This window comes from Sciurus vulgaris (assembly GCF_902686455.1).
Source record: "Sciurus vulgaris genome assembly, chromosome: 9".
NCBI classification, from domain to species: Eukaryota; Metazoa; Chordata; class Mammalia; order Rodentia; family Sciuridae; genus Sciurus; species Sciurus vulgaris.
This window is the reverse complement of record NC_136469.1, coordinates 104,947,020-104,965,160: the sequence shown is the minus strand read 5'-3', so window position 1 is coordinate 104,965,160 and position 18,141 is coordinate 104,947,020. Positions and strand designations below refer to the sequence as shown.

The 18,141-nt window shown below is 40.6% G+C and overlaps 1 protein-coding gene across 2 annotated transcripts in view; it reads left to right on the top strand.

The window, feature by feature from the left end:
- SPATA18 (spermatogenesis associated 18) overlaps positions 1-17,801 on the top strand; it is a 37,908-nt gene extending 20,107 nt beyond the window's left edge. The window contains exons 5-13 of one of the 2 annotated variants that reach the window (XM_079154072.1): positions 646-741; positions 2,458-2,769; positions 4,567-4,915; positions 6,484-6,642; positions 7,488-7,663; positions 10,748-10,871; positions 12,792-12,875; positions 15,137-15,182; positions 15,472-17,801. In XM_079154072.1, the coding sequence (XP_079010198.1) occupies positions 646-741; positions 2,458-2,769; positions 4,567-4,915; positions 6,484-6,642; positions 7,488-7,663; positions 10,748-10,871; positions 12,792-12,875; positions 15,137-15,182; positions 15,472-15,479 (1,354 nt within the window). In that variant the 3' untranslated portion in view covers positions 15,480-17,801. The remainder of the gene's footprint in view (positions 1-645; positions 742-2,457; positions 2,770-4,566; positions 4,916-6,483; positions 6,643-7,487; positions 7,664-10,747; positions 10,872-12,791; positions 12,876-15,136; positions 15,183-15,471) is intronic. The other variant, XM_079154073.1, reaches the window with a different exon arrangement.
- The last annotated feature ends 340 nt before the right edge of the window (positions 17,802-18,141 follow it).

Genomic DNA, 18,141 nt, shown 5'->3' with positions numbered 1-18,141 from the left:
TTAAATTTAGATAGGCCTAAGAAAAGAGAGTATATTACTATGATTTTTATTTTACAATGAAGAGAGTCCTTGAAACTAACAATAAAAACTCAAGAAAATTGGGCAGATGTCAGAAGCAGGAGGAAGATATGAAATACTTGTAGTCTGGTGTGATTGTGGAGGACTTTTGTAGGTGGGCAATAAACTTTTTATATTATGAAGTCTGGGAAATATAAGGCAAATGCAGGGCCACAGTGCATAGTAACAGGAATAGGTATTGGTATATTGCAGAAGAATGGAGATTTTATAGAGAGGCAACCTGGGATTGGGTATAAGTAGAGTAGATGAATTAGGAATACGAGAAGGAGGAACTGAATGAGTTTCTTCATCTTTTACATTTTAACATTAGTAGTTATCACACAGTCTTTAAAGTAGCTCTGTCCTTTGTGTTTGACCTTGAGCTAAGGGTGCTGGCATGTTTTTTTCTATGCATGTCCACCATAATATCTGCATTATTATCTGATTGAGTGCAGATGTCTTATAATTTGGTTTTGTTTATATTGAATTTATATCATATGACAAAGGTCCCCAAGAGAACCTAGGCCTAGATTTGGAAAGTCTGCTGATTTTGGAAAATCTGTCTTTAGTTACTGATTTCTCTTACAGTCTGGCTGAAACTGGAAAGGCTCTCGAAGAAACCAAGAACAGATCTGCCATATCCCTTTTGGCTGCAGAGGAGGAAATAAATCAGCTAAAAAAGCAGTAAGAAAAATGATAGGATTATTGCAGCCTGCTGATTAATCATTGACTAGTTTTTTTGATGTTCTGTTACAATATGAAAGAATTTTGTTCATAATTAGAGAGAAAAGGCAGCAACATTTCTATTAATGTTTTATATATCTTTCTTACCTCAAAAGTGTTACCTAAGGCTTGGGATGTAGCTCAGTGGTAGAGTGTTCGCTTAGGATGCCTGAGGTCCTGGGTTCAGTCCCAGTACCACAAAAAAAAACACAAAAAACTATTACTTCTGTGATACAGACAGTCTCTAAAGTACAACATGATATGAATACATATAAAAACCCTCTCATAATTCAGTAACTGTTACCATTTAATGTTCCTTCTAATTAATATGATATAGTCTAGAACACAGAATAAAGTATATGATTTTTTGATCCCTCTATCTTTTATCGTTTTCCTCTATCACCATGAAAAAATGATTACAGAACTTAGTTTCAAGTAGGTTCATCATTTCCCATCATTTGGGTATTTCCTTCATGTTGAGTATTGACTTAGATGCTGATTTTCAGTACTGGAAACAACGTCGTGATAGTTTTGTGGAAAAATCTTAGATTAAATTTCAGATTATTTCCTGAAGATCAATTTCTAGAAGGGAACAATAGACATGTAGCTCCTTCAGGGTTATGCCTTTCTTGGTATTAATTTTGACTTCCCCCCAGGAAGTGTACTTTACTCACCTACACCTACACACACGCCCTCACTCTCACTCACACGTCCCGATGGGTGCCACACGCCCCAGTTGCTCTCCTGTCCTCGGGAGCACACATTCCTCTTAGCTTGGAAGCTGTTCTGTTTCCCACGCCTGGCTTCTCCTCATCAGCATTTTAATCTCTTGCTTCCTATTTGGTACTCCACCTCAGATTCATGGATCGTTGGTGTCTCCTAGTTCTGAGTCTGTTCTGTCCTGTTTCTGGTGCCAGCTTTTAACCCTATGACATTTTTTTTTCTTCAGGTCATCCTTCTGAATCTTACTCCTTACTTTTTCATCTTGCACTGTTGTCATTATTGCCACAGCATGTCCTCCTGTGGCTTTTGCTTGTTTTATGGAGGCCATGTCTCTTTGGATCTTAGTGAGGATGCCCATTTTATTTCTAAAGATTTTTGTTCATTTCTGTACTACATTCTTTTCATAGGTTCGTACTCCTAGGTAGTCTTGTGAATATCATTCAATTTCCAATGAAGTCCTCCCCACTTTTTTTGAGGGACTGGGGTGTGAACCCAGAGCCTCACGTTTGCTAGGCAAGTGCTCCACCACTGAGCAACACCTTCAGCCCTGGACTAGGATTTGAAGGTCAAATGTTTTCAGAATTTCACAGAATGGAGGCCAGTGTGGAACAGTGTGAGTTTAGGTCCACTCTACATTCCTTAGAGGCCCTGTCATGAGCATTCTTTCCTTAGGGACCTTTCCCCATGCAAGCTGCAGATGTGGACTAGCACTCAGACACTGGCAATTCAGCTCTTTGCTTATATGTGTTTGTTCATGTGTATTTCCAGCTGACCTTTCCAATGCAAAGAATGGCAGGCTGATTAGCCTCTGATGTTAGGTATACCAGTTGTTGCTTATTGCCATCCCCCCCCCCCCATACTCTCACTCCTTCCTTCTCTTCATTTCCTTTTCCCTTCCCTTCCTTTCCTTTGTTTAATCTTTTCCCTTTCCTCCCTGCCCCCTCTTCTCTTCAGGCTTAAATCTCTTCAAGCCCAGGAGGATGCTCGTCACAGGAACTTAGACCCTAGGCGTACAGACCTGAGCAAACCTGATCGCCGGAGTACGGTCAGGAGGAGTGCAGAGCAGCGGAGCTCAGACCACAGGAGCTCAGAGCGGAGCTCAGAGCAGCGGAGCACAGACCAGAGGAGCTCAGAGCAGTGGTGCTCAGAGCAGCGGAGCGCAGAGCAGCGGAACGCGGAGGTGATATCCGACTATGAGAAGCAACTCCGAAACCTGAAGGATGAGATCGCCGTCCTGAACGCTGAAAAAGCTGGTCTTCAAGGAAGGTCTGACAGACCTTTTCATTGTGCTTTTTTTTCTGAATTAGTGGTAAAAGCCTGGATGGTGGAGTTGGGGACTAAAATGACAGTGTAAACCCCAAACCTCAACAATTTGGGAAGCTTCGCTTATGAAGAGATTATTTTCTTTGTACTTTTCCAGAGAGAGGAAACAGCTCCTGGATTGCCCCTACTTGGCAGTAATCTATGTTGGGTGGAGAGATATGAGGGCGGGTCTCTGACTTGAAACCAGGCTTGCTGTGCACTGGTAAGGTGAGAGAAGGTGCCCACATTGAAAGAGCGTTCACAATATAAGGGTCCTTTTCTCGGAGGCCTAGGAGTCTTCCCTCCAGGGCCAACTGTCTGTTTCACTGAATGGTATTTCTTTTTTCTTTAAAAATCTTCGAAATTTATAATTTTTAAATACACATGTATTTTGACACATTATACATACATGGAGTATGACTTATCCTAATTAGGATCCCATTCTTGTGGTTGTACATGATGGAGTTTCACTGGTTGTATATTCATATATGAACAAAGGAAAGTGGTGTCTGCTTCATTCCACTGTCTTTCCTATTCCCATCCCCCTCCGTTCCCTCCATTCCCCTTTGTCTAATCCAAGTAACTTCTATTCTTCTCTCCCCCGCCCCTTATTGTGTGTTAGCATCCACATATCAGAGAGGACATTCTGCTTTTGGTTTTTTGGGACTGGCTTATTTCTCTTAGCACGATAGTCCCCAGTTCCATCCATTTGCCAACAAATGCCGTAATTTCATTCTTCTTTATGGTTGAGTAATATTCCACGTATATGCACCATTTTCTTTATCCAGTTATCTGTTGAAGGGTATGGTATTTCTTTTTTCTCTTTCACGTTATGGCTGGTATGTATAGGTTAAGTGTTCTTATGAAGTCCTTTTCCACTAACGGGCAGGTGTGTTGAGGTGGGTCATTTAGACAGTGTGAGGTAAAGACACAGCAGCATGTTCGTCTGGGGAGTCTCTTTATCTCCTTTATTCTTTCCACCCAGCCTGTCCCAGGCTCCCAGCAGGCCCTAATTCAGGCTATTGAAACATCATTCCTGCCTGTACCCATTTCCCTAAATGTCAGGTTTGGAACTCCCTCCATGCTGCTCTGGTGCTGATGTGTACTTGCTCCCAAGAACCTGTGCCTTTCTGCCATGGTTGGAAATTGGCAAGCAGACAATGCCCTCTCCACCCCTTCCGATAGCCTGTCAGTCAGCACTGACAGCACTGTACAGCTTCTTGTGTAAAACTTCCCTTTTCCAGGGCCTTTTCCTCTGGACTAGCTGGTTGATTACTTCACTTCCTACGGGGTAGCAATCCAGTTTGTACCATGAGGTTCGTGTGATGTGCTCCTAGTGTGTTAGTATGCCAAGGTCAGGGTCAGAATACCAACATCTCACTTCTGCTCTTGAACTCTCTGGCTTTCACTAGCTGTGTTCCTTGAGGATGGGCCTTTAGTTTTTCAGAGCTTCGAGTTGCTTCTCTGTAAAATGGCCAAGAGGCAGGGCTGGCCTCACAGGGTTGTTTAAAGGATAAATGGAGGTGCCACACGAAGCGCATTACTTTATAAATTCTAACCCGTATGCAGATATGGAATATTTCTTCCACTAATTTCATGCTTGTGATGACCTTTGAGACCCAGGGGGAAGATCATCCCAGACAGGCACTTTACCTCCCGGGGCGTGTCATTTGCGGTTGGTGTGGGGAGAAGAACCAAATGAAAGGAGCAGCAGAGGGCAGGGACTCAGAGTGTCCCCAGCTGATTCCCGCTCATCCACAGGGCAGCCAGGAGCCGGTCTCCTAGCCCCGGCCAGCGCAGCCGCAGCCACAGCCGCAGCCACAGCCGCAGCCAAAGCCGAAGCCACAGCCACAGCCGCAGCCACAGCCGCAGCCACAGCCCCAGCCACAGCCCCAGCAGGAGCAGGTCCACTAGCCCCTCCAACAAAATCGCCAAAATCAGAAGCACGTCCCCAAATGGTTCCAAAATGTCCAGTGTGGCGCGCAAGGCTGCCCTCCTGTCCCGGTTCAGCGACGCTTATTCCCAGGCCCGCCTGGATGCACAGTGCTTGCTGCGGCGCTGCATCGACAAAGCGGAGACCGTGCAGCGGATCATCTACATTGCCACTGTGGTATGTGACATTTCTGTGGCCTGACTTGAACTTGAGCTGTCTTGGGTGCAGTGGGGAGATGACACTTGGGTAAAGTGAATGATACAACTTTAAGGGACTTGTGCATCTCGAGGTCACTGAATGGGGACATTCCAGTCTCCCCATCTGTCCCCTCCCTCTCCTCTTCACTCCTTCTTTCCTTTCTTCCTTTTCCTTTTAATACAAATATTTGGGGGTGAATTGCTTTTCACAAGCAGTAACTGTTCATACACATTAATCGTGACAATTTGTTGAAGAAGTATCCGTAAATGTAGCTTACTGTTTTCCATGGGTATATACTAAGTCGATTTGCACTGTACCTTTGACTAATATGAGCACATACACTATATATGTATTGCTGCAAATGACTGTTGCTTGATTTGTTTCCTGTGGGTCTTAGAAACATCAGAGGTTGTGATTGTGTTAGGTCTTATGTTTATTTAATGAGAGCAGTTACTGAAACTGCTAATATGTCAGCTACTTGACTATGGCAAATTAAAAGCATACACAAGCACAGTCCTTAGCTTCCAAAGCAAATTCATTTGTTTAATGGGTGGATGTCATACCAGGATACTAAGGGATATTATGAGAATAATTAAATATAAAAATAAGATGTTACTAAGGCAGCAGAATTGTCAGGAATCCTGTTCTATTCATTGATAGCAGAGATCAGCAAACTATGGTCCTGTGGATCAATACCTGGACCTCGCTTGTATTTCTATGAGAAATACTGCCCCAAAGCTAAGAATGGAAGAATGAGTTTACATTTTTAAAGAACTGTAAGAAAAAAAAAATGTGAGAGAGACTGTAGGCAGTTTGTAAAACGTAAAATATTTGACTCCTCAAACAAAATATTTTTGCCAACCCTGGTTTTTATAACTATGAATCACTTACTGAGTTGGTTAGAGCTGTGCAAACATAGAAGCCAGATCTTTCTTTCATAACTGAGTTTTCCCAAGGCCTACTATATAAAAGGTATTTAGAAAGAGTTATTGAATTGATATGTACCAGGAAATATGCCTGCTTCTTGATAATATGCTTATGTATCACTCTACACTGATGATTTTCTGTCATTCCTTGGCCAGTAATATGATGTCGCAGGGGGCTCCCGCAGAGGACCTCAGTCCTTGAATCTCTACTGGCCTGCTTCCCTGCACTCAGAATGACCAGAACAGTGGCCAGTGGTCTTGCAGTTGGTGAACATGGGCTGCTATGTATATACTGGCATGCTTTTCAAAATTGAGAGATGTTATTTTCTATCAAATTTAAAACATTTGCAGAGGCTGGTGTTGTAGCCCAGTGGTAGGGCGCTTGCCTCACATGTGTGAAGCACTGGGTTTGATCCTCAGAACCACCTAAAAATAAATAAGTAAAGATATTGTGTCCATCTACAACTAATATATATATGTATATTTTTTTCCGGACCAGCTGCGTTTAGTTATCTGAAGACTAACGTGATGTGGGATATGTTATTCTTTTGAATTCATGTCTTTGAACTTCTTCACCCTCCTGCTCTCATCAGATAAATGTAACTGTGGTTTTACATGTAGGAGGCATTCCACGTTGCTAAGATGGCATTCAGACACTTCAAGATCCGGGTGAGGAAGACATTAACACCATCTTATGGAGGGTCGAATGACTTTGAGAATGCTGTCTCCGAATATATCATTTGCCATCTTGATCTGTATGATTCCGTAAGCAGTGTTAATGTAAGTGTCGGGTCTCTTGTTAGAACTGGCTTGTGATGGATGACATTTACATTGGCTATTTACAGTTCAGGAATCCATTAGTATTGCTTCTATGTAACAGAAGAGTAGAAGGAACAGCATTCAGTCAGTCATGTAGCACTAGTTATTACTGTCTATTTCTTTCTTAGAAATTTTATGGAGGAAATGTTCTGAGCGTTAGAGTTCTGTTCTTCAAATGGGGCCCTTGAGTTTGGGAGAGAGACTATCATAGTTCTTAAGAGGAAGGGCCTTGGGAAGTATGTGTAGATTTGCATACCGACCTTGCCACTTGACTGCTGTGTGATGTTACATGTTTACATAACCTTTCTGGGCTTAGATTTTCCAGTCTTTAAATGGAAACAACAATGATCATTATCCTACAGTCATTGAGAGGGTTTAATGAAAGAAAGCAGGTCATTGGCTTAGCCCCAGTCTTTGCCCATAGTAAACCCTCAATATAAGCAAGCTATTTTAATTATTCTTACGGTTTAGAAACATGTCAGAGTTCTATGTTGGCATTATATACACTTATGTAGAAAAGAAAAATAAGAAAATAATTTCAAAAGCCGTGGACTACTTACCCCCTTAGTTTCTGGTCTTTAGCGTGTTTTTTATGCTCTTTGTATCTTCCCTCCTTCCCCATCAATGCGTGACAACATCCTTCTCTTTGTAGCACCTGTGCTGTTTTTCTGGTTTATTTTCACTGACACTCTCTTTTCCTATCTCCCGTTGGTCATAGCTGATGTCAGAGTCCTCAGGGTGTCAGAGTGTCTTGTCACAGGCTGGCCACCAGATAATGCCATTTTTTTTTTCTTTTTGTATTTCAGGATGTGATCCGCGCTATGAATGTCAACCCCAAGATCTCGTTCCCCCCTGAGGTTGACTTTTGCCTCCTCAGCGACTTTATCCAGGAGATTTGCTGCATCGCCTTTGCCATGCAGTCCTTAGAACCACCCCTTGACATTGCCTTTGGGGCAGATGGAGAAGTTTTTAATGACTCCAAGTAAGAGACACAGGAATAGAAGCTAAGGGATTCCTCCTTAGGAAACTGTCTTGCTTTTGCTCCTGGAAACAATACAGGGGAGGGTAGGGGAGATCAGTAGACAATCTGCTGTCCAGGGCCTGCTGTAGACTTCTCTGTACTTCTGAGCTGGGCCCTCCTGGGCTCATTCTCCACTGAACAGATTGACCTTTGGGAAGAACTCATGCTACCTGGAACCTGTCTGGAACATTTTCAAAGAAAGGTGCTCTATAAATGCAAATGTGTATTACTTTTTATTGGCTTTTAATGAATTATTTAGGCTGGGTTCCTCAAAGTACGGTGCACAGTTCACTGGCATCAGAATCACTCAAGGTGCTTGTGAAAAATGTGCATTCTGCACCACATTCCATGAGGTGCTATTTCATACCATCAGTCTGTGGTGGAGCTTAGGAAGCTGCAGCTTAAAAAGTCCCCACTGTGCTTTGTGCACACTGAATTTTGAGAGGCTGCACTGCATTCTTATCTAGGACCATTCGATTTTACTGCTTTACAGATATTCTTTTTATAAAGGAAAAGACATTAAATTAATTTCAAAAACTGAAATTTGATGAAATCTTAGCTATAACTGGAGATTATCTGGGAAGAAGCCAGTAACTCTGACTCTGTCTCAGGCTTCCTGGGTTCAAATCTCAGCTCCACCTCCTATTAGCTGGGTAATCCTGGACGTGTTACTTCATTTTTCTGTTCCTTAATTTCCTCTCTGTCATGGGAGAAATCATAATGCCTGCTCCTTAGGAACACAGAAGGTTAGCTGAGGTAACTGCTGGCATGTAGTGAATGCTCAGGAAATACCAGCTCTGGGTGTTGGTTGAAGCCATGGAGTCATGCGGAGGGGACTATCCAGGACTCTTGACAACATGTTGTTGAGGGGGATCACATACCTTTCTTTTGCTTAGGCAAATCACATCAGTGATTGGACTTTCTGGTTGCCTTACAGTGCAACTTTAATTTGTTTCTAGTTTCTTTTAGGTCACTAATCCCAGCATGCATCCACTCATGGAAGGTATTAGAACATTACATCACAGGTGGAGCTTTTTGATTCTTTTATAGAGCATATATCATCGTCATCATCCACCTTCCTTTTCGTCTCTCTTTTGGAGGACCGATAGTACTACTCACACCTTCACCCATTTTAGTTTGTAGAATTTGCTCATTTCCCAGACTGTCTGCCCAGCTACAGGCCTTTAATCAGAGGCCACTACTGCCTTTCTTGCCTGGATGGCCTTCCAGTTAAAATCGGGGTTCTGAACAAGGACTGTCTTTGTTTTTATCTTCAGCCCTCTGCATCCACAGGGTGTCCATCTGCAGATTTAACCAACCAGGGACCAAAAATATTCATGAAAAAATATTGCATCTGCACTGAACACATACAAATAATTTTTCCTTGCTGTTATTCTCTAATACAGTGTAACCACTTTTCATACAATGTTTACGTTGTGTCAGGTATTATATATAATCTAGAGATGATTTAAAGTATCCAGGAGGGCTAGGGTTGTGGCTCAGTGGTAGAATGCTTGCCTAACACATTTGAAGCACTGGGTTCAATCCTCAGCACCACATAAAAACAAATAAATAAAAATGAAGTTATAAAAACAAAAGGCTGGGGATGTAGCTCAGAGGCAAAGCACCCATGGGTTCAATCTTCAGCCTTACCTTTACTTAAAAAAAATAAAATAAAATAAAAAATAAAGTATCTGGGAGGATGTGTTTAGGTTGTCTGAAAATATTATATTATTTTAATAAGGGACTTGAGAATCTGTGGAGTTCATTCTCCAATGCCCTGTAGATGCCAAGGGACCATGCACTTCTAAGATTTCTTTGAACTAGTTAAATCTTTTTTTCACACAAAATTGAAGATATTAACTCAAACTCTCCTTCTCTTGGCCTTGTGGCTTCAGGATTTTTTTTTTAATATGAAGTGGGTTGGAGACTTTTAAAAATATATACATATATATTTTTTAGTTGCAGGTGGGCACATTAACTTTATTTTACTTTTTATGTGGTGCTAAGCATGGAACCCAGGGTCTCATGCATGCAAGGTGAGCATGTTACTACTGAGCCACAACCCCAGGCTGGATTGGAGACTTTTTTTTGACAAATAGATCTCTTTTCCTGCTCTGTGCTCTACTGAGTATTCCTTTTAGCGAAAGTGTCTGCAATTAAATATAGGCGAGTTTGAACTACCAACCGAGAGGGGTCTCTTTATTCTTATTCCCTATCTATTAAGTCAGATAACTTGCAGTCTTTTTTTTTTTTCCTTACTCATTTTTAGCCTTAAAACACTGTTGACATTTTTTGAGTGCAAAAACCTGCTAACTAAAACCTGCTTCTTTATTTCCTTTCATGCTGTGACTAACCATGCTTCCTTTATTTGTTCAGTTTTAACAAAGCTCTTTAGACTCAATTGCAGGACCTCATATACATTAATCTTGAATTTATCATAAAATTCAACTTACTGTTCTAGCCTGTTGAGCTATTTTTTGGATATCATCATCTGTTTTTTATTTCCTATCCTCCCCACCTCTGAGTGTGTTTCTGTGTTTGGTACAAGTCACTGGTAAATGTGTTGACATACAGGATTGAAAGAGAACCTTCGGCATCTTCAGTCAGGTTTGAGTTGATCCATTCATTACTCTTTAGATAGGATCATGAAACCAGTTTCCAGGTCACCTGCAGAAGTTAGCCATCCACCTGTATTTCTTTTACTTTGTCCACAGAAGGCAGCATGGGGAATCTTATAAGAAGTCTTATGGGACTTCAGATAGTCTACTCTGCTAACATTTCCCTGTCTTGCAAATCTTATAATCCTGAGCAGAAAAGGGGTAAGATTAGTGGCCAGGACTTGGTCTTAGTGATTTCATGGCAGGCCCTAGTTATCATTGGTTTTTGTTTTAAGAGCCTGCAGCCATCTCTTTAACAACAGAATTGGGATCCATATTTACCTAGATCTAAGCATAATCCAAAAAGAAACTTCACACTGAGGTTTCTCCCAGTTATGCTGCATAATTGCTTAAGTTCTCTTCTGTTCTTTTGTGTTTACCGTAGGTATCGCCGCAGCTATGACTCGGATTTCACCGCTCCCTTGGTCTATTATCACGTGTGGCCTGCTCTCATGGAGAATGACTGTGTCATTATGAAGGGAGAAGCTGTCACCAGAAGAGGGGCTTTTGTACGGTGGCCTTGCATAATGACACTTCATCCCCAGTGTTTGATGCACAAGTTCGAGAACCTTTATAAACCCAAAGATTTTATAAAAGAAGTTGACGAAGGGTTATTTGATAAGATTTCATACAAAGGAGAAGGAGATGGTCTTGGAAAAACAGATTGTATTTATTGATTCTTCCATCATTCTGCTTTATTCCCTGGCAGTAATTTCTTTATTGCTCTATTTATAAGGCAGAACTAGTCAAATTTACCTCTTCGATCTTTGAGAGATTATGCTATTGTAAGGGAAAACCCTTTGAAATCATCTTGTTGGAGGCTTTCTATCATCCTAAGCATTTGAAAGTGACAAATGAACTTTCAGGAAACAATTTGCCAATTTTTTACTGCTAAGTCTTCGTTTTGGGAAACTATGAATGTGCCATTCTTCTCTCCTTGGTATGACAGGTAGAGAGGGGAGGGATGGAGCAAAAGTCAGCAGAGGAGTTAGGGAGAGAGGAGCAGATCAGTTTTGGAAGATGACCTCCAATATTCAGGGCTATAGAAGTGTTAAACATATTAAATAATTGAGCAGACTCCATAAGGGAGTCCTGGGCACCTAGTCGTGTGAGCGTGTGTATGCTGTAGGAGGACTGGGCCCTGCGACTGGTGGCCACAGGTGCTTGTGCATAGTTCGTGGGATGCAGCGTTAACCTGGCCTTACCTAGAAAGGGTGAATTCTAAAGGGAAACCCTTTGGTCCAGAGCAAAGTCATCATCTGGGTGATCTCTGATTCTATTCTTTTTTTTTTTTTGCGGTGCTGGGGATTGAATCCAGGGCCCTGTGCTTGCAAGTCAAGCACTTTACAACTGAGTATCTCCCCAGCCCTGATTCTGTTCTTTTTGAGCTAGACAATAGGGGAAATGCCTTATGGCAGCATATAGTGGAGAAGGGGTGTATTTTGTTTTCAAAGAACTTAGGAAAATGGTTTTCATAGCTTAAAGATCCCATTGTGGTGAATAGTATCTCAATCAAATGTTTTGTGATCTGATAGTGGAGCCCATCAAACTTGGGTTTTGTTGATCCGACAACTGCACATGCTCCATAGTGATCTCACAAGGTGTGCCTCCTGCCCTCCAACGTCCCTGTCTCCTAAACAGTTCACTGCAGTGCAGTTTGGAAGGGAAAGAGAGGAAACAGCCACTGTTCTCATGAGCTCTATCAGTTTCCTTTCTCCCATCAAGTATATCACCAACCTTTGCCCAAGTTTAAAATCCAAAATCAAACGATAATACCCCAAAAGGAAGAACTTGGAAAGGAAAAGGGTTGAGTGGAAGGAGAAATCTCCAGAAGGGATTTTACTTGTAAGATCTCATCTGAGTGAATAGAAATTTTCTAGACAGTTTTGTTCTATTATTATTGAAACAATAAAAACAACACGTGTGTAATATATGCAATCAGATGAATCTGACGTACAGGTCTCGTCTTTGTCCATTTAGTTATGGAGCAGATGTGCAGCAGTGGTGTTTCCTTCAATGATATTTATTCAGTAGTTATCTAAGACCTGAGCACTGCAACTAAACGCTAGGGGGTTCAGCAATGACTAAAATAGATACAAGTTCCTGCCCACTTGGAACTTACATTCTCCAACACTTGCAAACTCAAGTGTGATTTCTAACAGTTTACTCTAAAATTTTTTTTTAAATTCAACAAGTACCAAGAATCTTAATAACCCCAAGTTCATCATAGTGTGCTTTTACTTGAAAAATTTTTGCCAAATATTGGGCAGTCATAGGAAATAAGAAGAATGTAGCCCATACTGGTGACCAGGCATGGGCAAATATACTCCTGTAAACCTCTCATTTCATGGGATGTGCATGTTGCTTTAAGCCATGTCAGCTTTTGTACACTCTTAACTATTTCCCTCTCTCATTTTCTTTTTTTTTAGTGGAATTCAGTGAGAACTGTGAGTCGATGTCGAAGCAGGAGTTTAAGTCCCATTTGCCCCCGTAACCGCATTGGTTTAAGCACGGTACTTATCTGTCTAATCATTTTTACACAAAATGTCCATGGTCCACAGTTTCTTTACTTCAACAGTCTCTTTGGTGATTGTAAGTCTATTATAGGTATAAAGAGAACTTGTGGCAATAACACTGACCCTAAAGTGATTTTTATACTACTGTGGGCTAAGGAGTTTTACCATTCTAGAATGAAGGAAGAGGGAGGGTGGGGGGGGGGTTGTATTTTTAATTAGTTCAAGCAATGATAGACTTTACTTACTTAGTAGTATTATTGGCCATTAGAGATCAGATAGGTTTTTGAAGAGAGAAGATGCCTTAGTCAACTGATTGGGCACAGGTCTCTAGTTCCTCTAGCAATTACTGTATGTATGAGTTTGGGGAAATTGCTCAAATGATCTGGATCTTATTACTTTATTAAAGATATTTATTTATCCCCAACTTTCAAAGTAGGAAAAATTAGTTTCTTTGTGTATTAGTTCTTGGAAGAATTACTCACACTTTCATCAAGTTAAAAAAATTACAGAAAAACATCTGAAAACTTTGAAGATAGCATCCCTAGAAACATTACAACTTGCCACAGTCCATTTATTCAACAAATAATATTTTGTCAAGACTTTGAACACAGGGCTGGACATATACACAGGGCATATATATGTCAGAGAGGCTAACAATTGTCTGTTCCTTCAAATAAAATTTGTTTACATATGCATTCAGCCTTGTTTTAGAAGAGAGAGCAGAGGAGGAGAACCACACTTGGTAATGTTAGAAGCCTCTGAAATTGTCTCTAACATTGCAGCTGCAGCCCCAAAGGGGCAAGATCTCCAAACTAAAAAAAAAAAAAAACCAACCTACAGTGAATGAGACCCACCTTTCTGAATGAGTTTAGCAAGCATCTGGTTTCTGCAGCTGGCTCCTTCTCAGATATTTCTTCTGTAACTGATAGATTCAGATTTTGGAGGGACACAAAAACAACTAAGCATGCTTAGTTTTTTTTTCCTGAATGGACCTCCATATAACAAGATCATTATAATTTAAGCAAATTAACATTATGTAATCCAGTCTATATGAATTGATACATCTGTAAAACAAAGGCCTTGAACCATGGTCGTTAAAAAAAAAAAAATCTCTTTGGGGAGCTGGTTTTTGATTTGGTCTTTTAGAATGGATAGAATTTCAATGGACTGAGAACTTGGGGAAAATATTCAGGGGAGGAAAATAGCCTAAGAATGGTGAGGAGGTGGAAGAGGCATGCATCTGGTAGTCATTTTGCTCTTGAGGATTTTAATGTAACTTGATTATCTGTATTTCTGATTAAGTATTGACAACAGGTAAAAGCAAAAGGACATGCATGTAGTGGACTGATAAACAAAAGGGACATCTCTGGAACATTGTACCGGGAGAATCGTAGTCCTCCCATTCCAAGAGGAAACAGCACATCAGAGGAAATAAAATGTTAGACACCTCTTGTGTGACAGCCGGGGCAGGCTGTCACTCTGAACTCTGATTAGACATTTCATCCATGGGCAGTGTCCTCTGTGATGAGCCCTTAGACACGTCTGAACCTCCTCTCTATTTCTCATTTTGTGCTCAGGGAGAACAAAGTAATTTGAATTTTAGACAAGGAAGTAGAATGTATTCTCAAAGGTGAAAGTTCTGCCAACGTTGCTTCTCTTTCCATCAGCCTCTCCCTACAACAAAACTGGGTACACCTGCAAAATAAAATGTGAATGCTTTTGGTTAGTCTGGCTTTTTGACTCACTTGAGGTCATCCAAAACAGACTTCATCTTTGTTAGCATCTATTTATCTAAAGTGTTGGTTGCTCAAAGCAGGAGTGATACAAGCTGATAGTTTCAGTTGCAGCTTCTGCTGTTTGAAAGTAAAAGTGAGATTTGAGAAATTATTTTCTTCTGACTGCTTAATAGGGCAGGATATTGGAGACATGCGATAACTTATTAAGTCTGTGTTATAAACAATGATATCATTATTTTAGATTTCATTAATGTAATTATTATTTTCTGAAAAGCATTGAGTTCATTATGGCCATTGAACCCAGTTTGTAATTAATATTATTTAAACCAAATTGAGTGCCCATTTACTTCAAAAAGCATGAAAGGACTCATAGTGGTCAGCCTCAGGGGAGAAATCGTAGCTCTGAAGGACCTCAGAACAACTAATTAGATAGTTTTAGGGGGAAGTAAACATGTCCAAAGGATTCATCCTTTGAGCTCTGTCTACTGTGCGGTTCGCGTTACATTTTGTCTTATTTTCCAGATATCTCGAAGTCGGAGTCCTTCTCCAATAAGATGTACATTGCCAAGTAAGTGAATAGTTAAGACAGATCAAGTTTTCTGCTTTTTACTACTCTTCCTAGAACCCAGCATTGTGCAGCACGATGGGTGTGTGGCTCCCTAGAGAACACCCCTTCCCTCCATAGCATCCATTTCTGGGTCCTCTCACTGATGGGACCTACGAGGGTCCTCTGAGTTAGCCAGGAGGAGCCTCACTTGCTATAAACCTAGATTAATCACCCCTTTTTCATTTAGACACTTTCAAAAGAAAACTCTAAGGAAGTGGCCATAGTGATGACTGTTTGTTTTTTTCCCTAGGGTTTTAAGACCACCCACAGGTGGCGCCAGGCTGCAGCACATCCCATCATGCAGCCTCCGTCCCCTGGACCTCCGGCTGCCTGCCTTGGCTGCCTCCGACTTCACTTAGCATGATGTGAACGGGCATTCTGTGTATCCCTCTACACACAGAGTTAAATGTTTTGGCTTAGCGCATCTGTAACTTTAGATATATTGCATTTTATTTTATTTTATAGATACAAATTCCATTAATTTCATAAAAAAAACGATTACATAGGCATTTAGGATTATATTCATTTGAAGCAAAGTCCATTACAAAGATTCAGGATTTCCATCTTGAAATACTAGGGGCTCTTTTATAGCAACTATATGACCAACAGTACAAAGTCTTTACCATGCTGAGTCCAAAAGAAAGCGTGAGGCATTTTAGCTTACAGGTTGATCATAAATGTTATAATTGTTAGTATCAGCTTTTAACCTGAAAAAATTGGGTGCTTTAATTGCATTTTAAAGTTTGGAAGAAAACGCCAATCATAGCAGCGATGTCAGACTGTGTAAACTGTAATGATTTAAAAGAATGTAACTCATTGGCTTACATTTTGCTTTGAGAGTTAACCAGTTTGGTTTTGTGGAGTACCGAATGTAGAAGCTTCTTAGTTGAGAGAATTTTCTTGCTTCATAAACACAGAGCAGTGATTTGATTAGAAGCAGCTTTGAGATAAATGTTGATCACCTTGCATTATCTCCTAGAAGTGTCTTGAACTGTTTAAATGCATGTGTTAAATATACAAGTCATCTGTGGGATGTGTTCTTTACCTGTTCTCTTCCTCCTGTAAGCTCCAACTGACTAAAAATACCTGAACTCAAGAAGTAAAATGAGGTGCATCGTTTATTGATTTTAAATCAAGGTTTTCTCGCTTGACTTCTTCACAGTGAAGTACTCTTGAAAGTTCACATTCAAGATAATAAGGGACTGTGATTTCTCTAGATGCATGAAGTTCTTTTTGCTTCCTGCCACCCCTCTCAAGCCACCCTTAATTCCTGTGCTTCACCATCGACTGCTGCTTCCATACACCTTTTAGAGAGAAATCTTGAATTGGCCACAGCATAGTTTGTTTAAGTTCGGCACCCAAACCAGCACCTGATGCTCTTCAGTGGACAGAACAAAAACCAAAATACAACTTCTTTAGAGCATTTTGCTCCTGTACTGGGGGTGGGCGGACTTCCTTAGTCCCTGTTCCTTGAGTCCAGTGGTCACTGGCTCACTCTGAAGTGTGGCTTTTATTTTCTCTCTCTTTGTGCATTTTTGTCATCACCTCTTAGAGACCTTGCGGGGTGTTGGAAAGAGCATAGGTACCCTAGGTAGCTCCGAAAGTCCCTCTGATCATTAGCTTGCTTTGTGGACTTGAGCATGTTTTGTCACCTCTCTGAATCTGTTTCATTGTAGAGTGAGAATGTTGGATGAAATTAGTGGTTCTTTTAACCCTGCCTGGATTAATACTTTTTGTAGCAAATATTTTATTCTGGATGTCCTGAGATGAAAGCCAAAGTTAATATAATTTATATCACATAGAATTTTAAAAATGAATATAGTATCCTAAATTGTAAAATAAAACAGAGGGAAAGGAAAGAAAATTTAATAAAATATATTTTTTAAAAAAGAATGGGTATAATTACCCTGGAAGATAAGGTGTTGGATGCTTAATTTTATGCAGTACTTGCCTGTGAAATCATTGGCTACAGCTGCAGATCAATGTGTGTTGTGTTGGCAACAGAAGATGATAGTGTTGTCATTGGATGTGACTTTCTGAAGTGGGAAGAGTGTTATTAAAAGGGTACAATTAGATGGCTTGCTTGGTAATGCTTTGAACAACAACAACAACAACGAAACAGTCTTGCTTGACTTACTCAGCACATTGCATTCCTGGATGATTTATTGTATATTAAAACCATGCAGTGGTTACTTTGTGTTATGTGTTGAAAGGTCTTTTCTAAAGTCTAAGCAATGAGAATGCCTATGTGCCATAATTTCTTTGCCGGAGACAAATGTATAATCTAATTTGGAAAATGGTCCCACAGCTCAGTTATTTGCTCCTAGCCCAATCTGGCCACTTGACATTTGTCAAGTTTCTGATTTGAACTCCAACTACAGAGGGAAAGCAGAATATTCTAGAATCATTTTTGGAAAGAATCCATGAAATCAAAGGAAGCTGGTCTGGACTCATTTCATCTGAGCATGTGCCTTAACTTAAAAACTTTGAAAAATGAAAAAAATCTTGTTTTGTATTCTGGGTAAATGTTAGTTTCTGTATTATTGACTTAACATGTAATAATAAAATCAAGAAAAGGTGTTTTTTGTAAATGTCAGTTCTTTGCAATGAAGCGCTCTCCTCCCAGGTTCCTGATTAGTGATATCCTTCACCTATCTCTAATCTGTGAGGCTTTGTTTTAATCAGCTTTTTTGCTGCTTTGATTAAAAGACCCAACCAGACAATTGTAGAGGAGGAAAAGTTTATTTGGGGGCTCACAGTTTCAAAGGTCTTAGTCCATAGACAGCAGGCTCCATTCCTTGGGGTTGGAAGTGAAGCAGAACATCATGGTGGAAGAGTGTGGCAGAGGGAGAAGGAGCTCAGGTGATGATCAAGAAGTAGAGAGACAGACTCCACTCAAAAGATATAGAATATATACCCC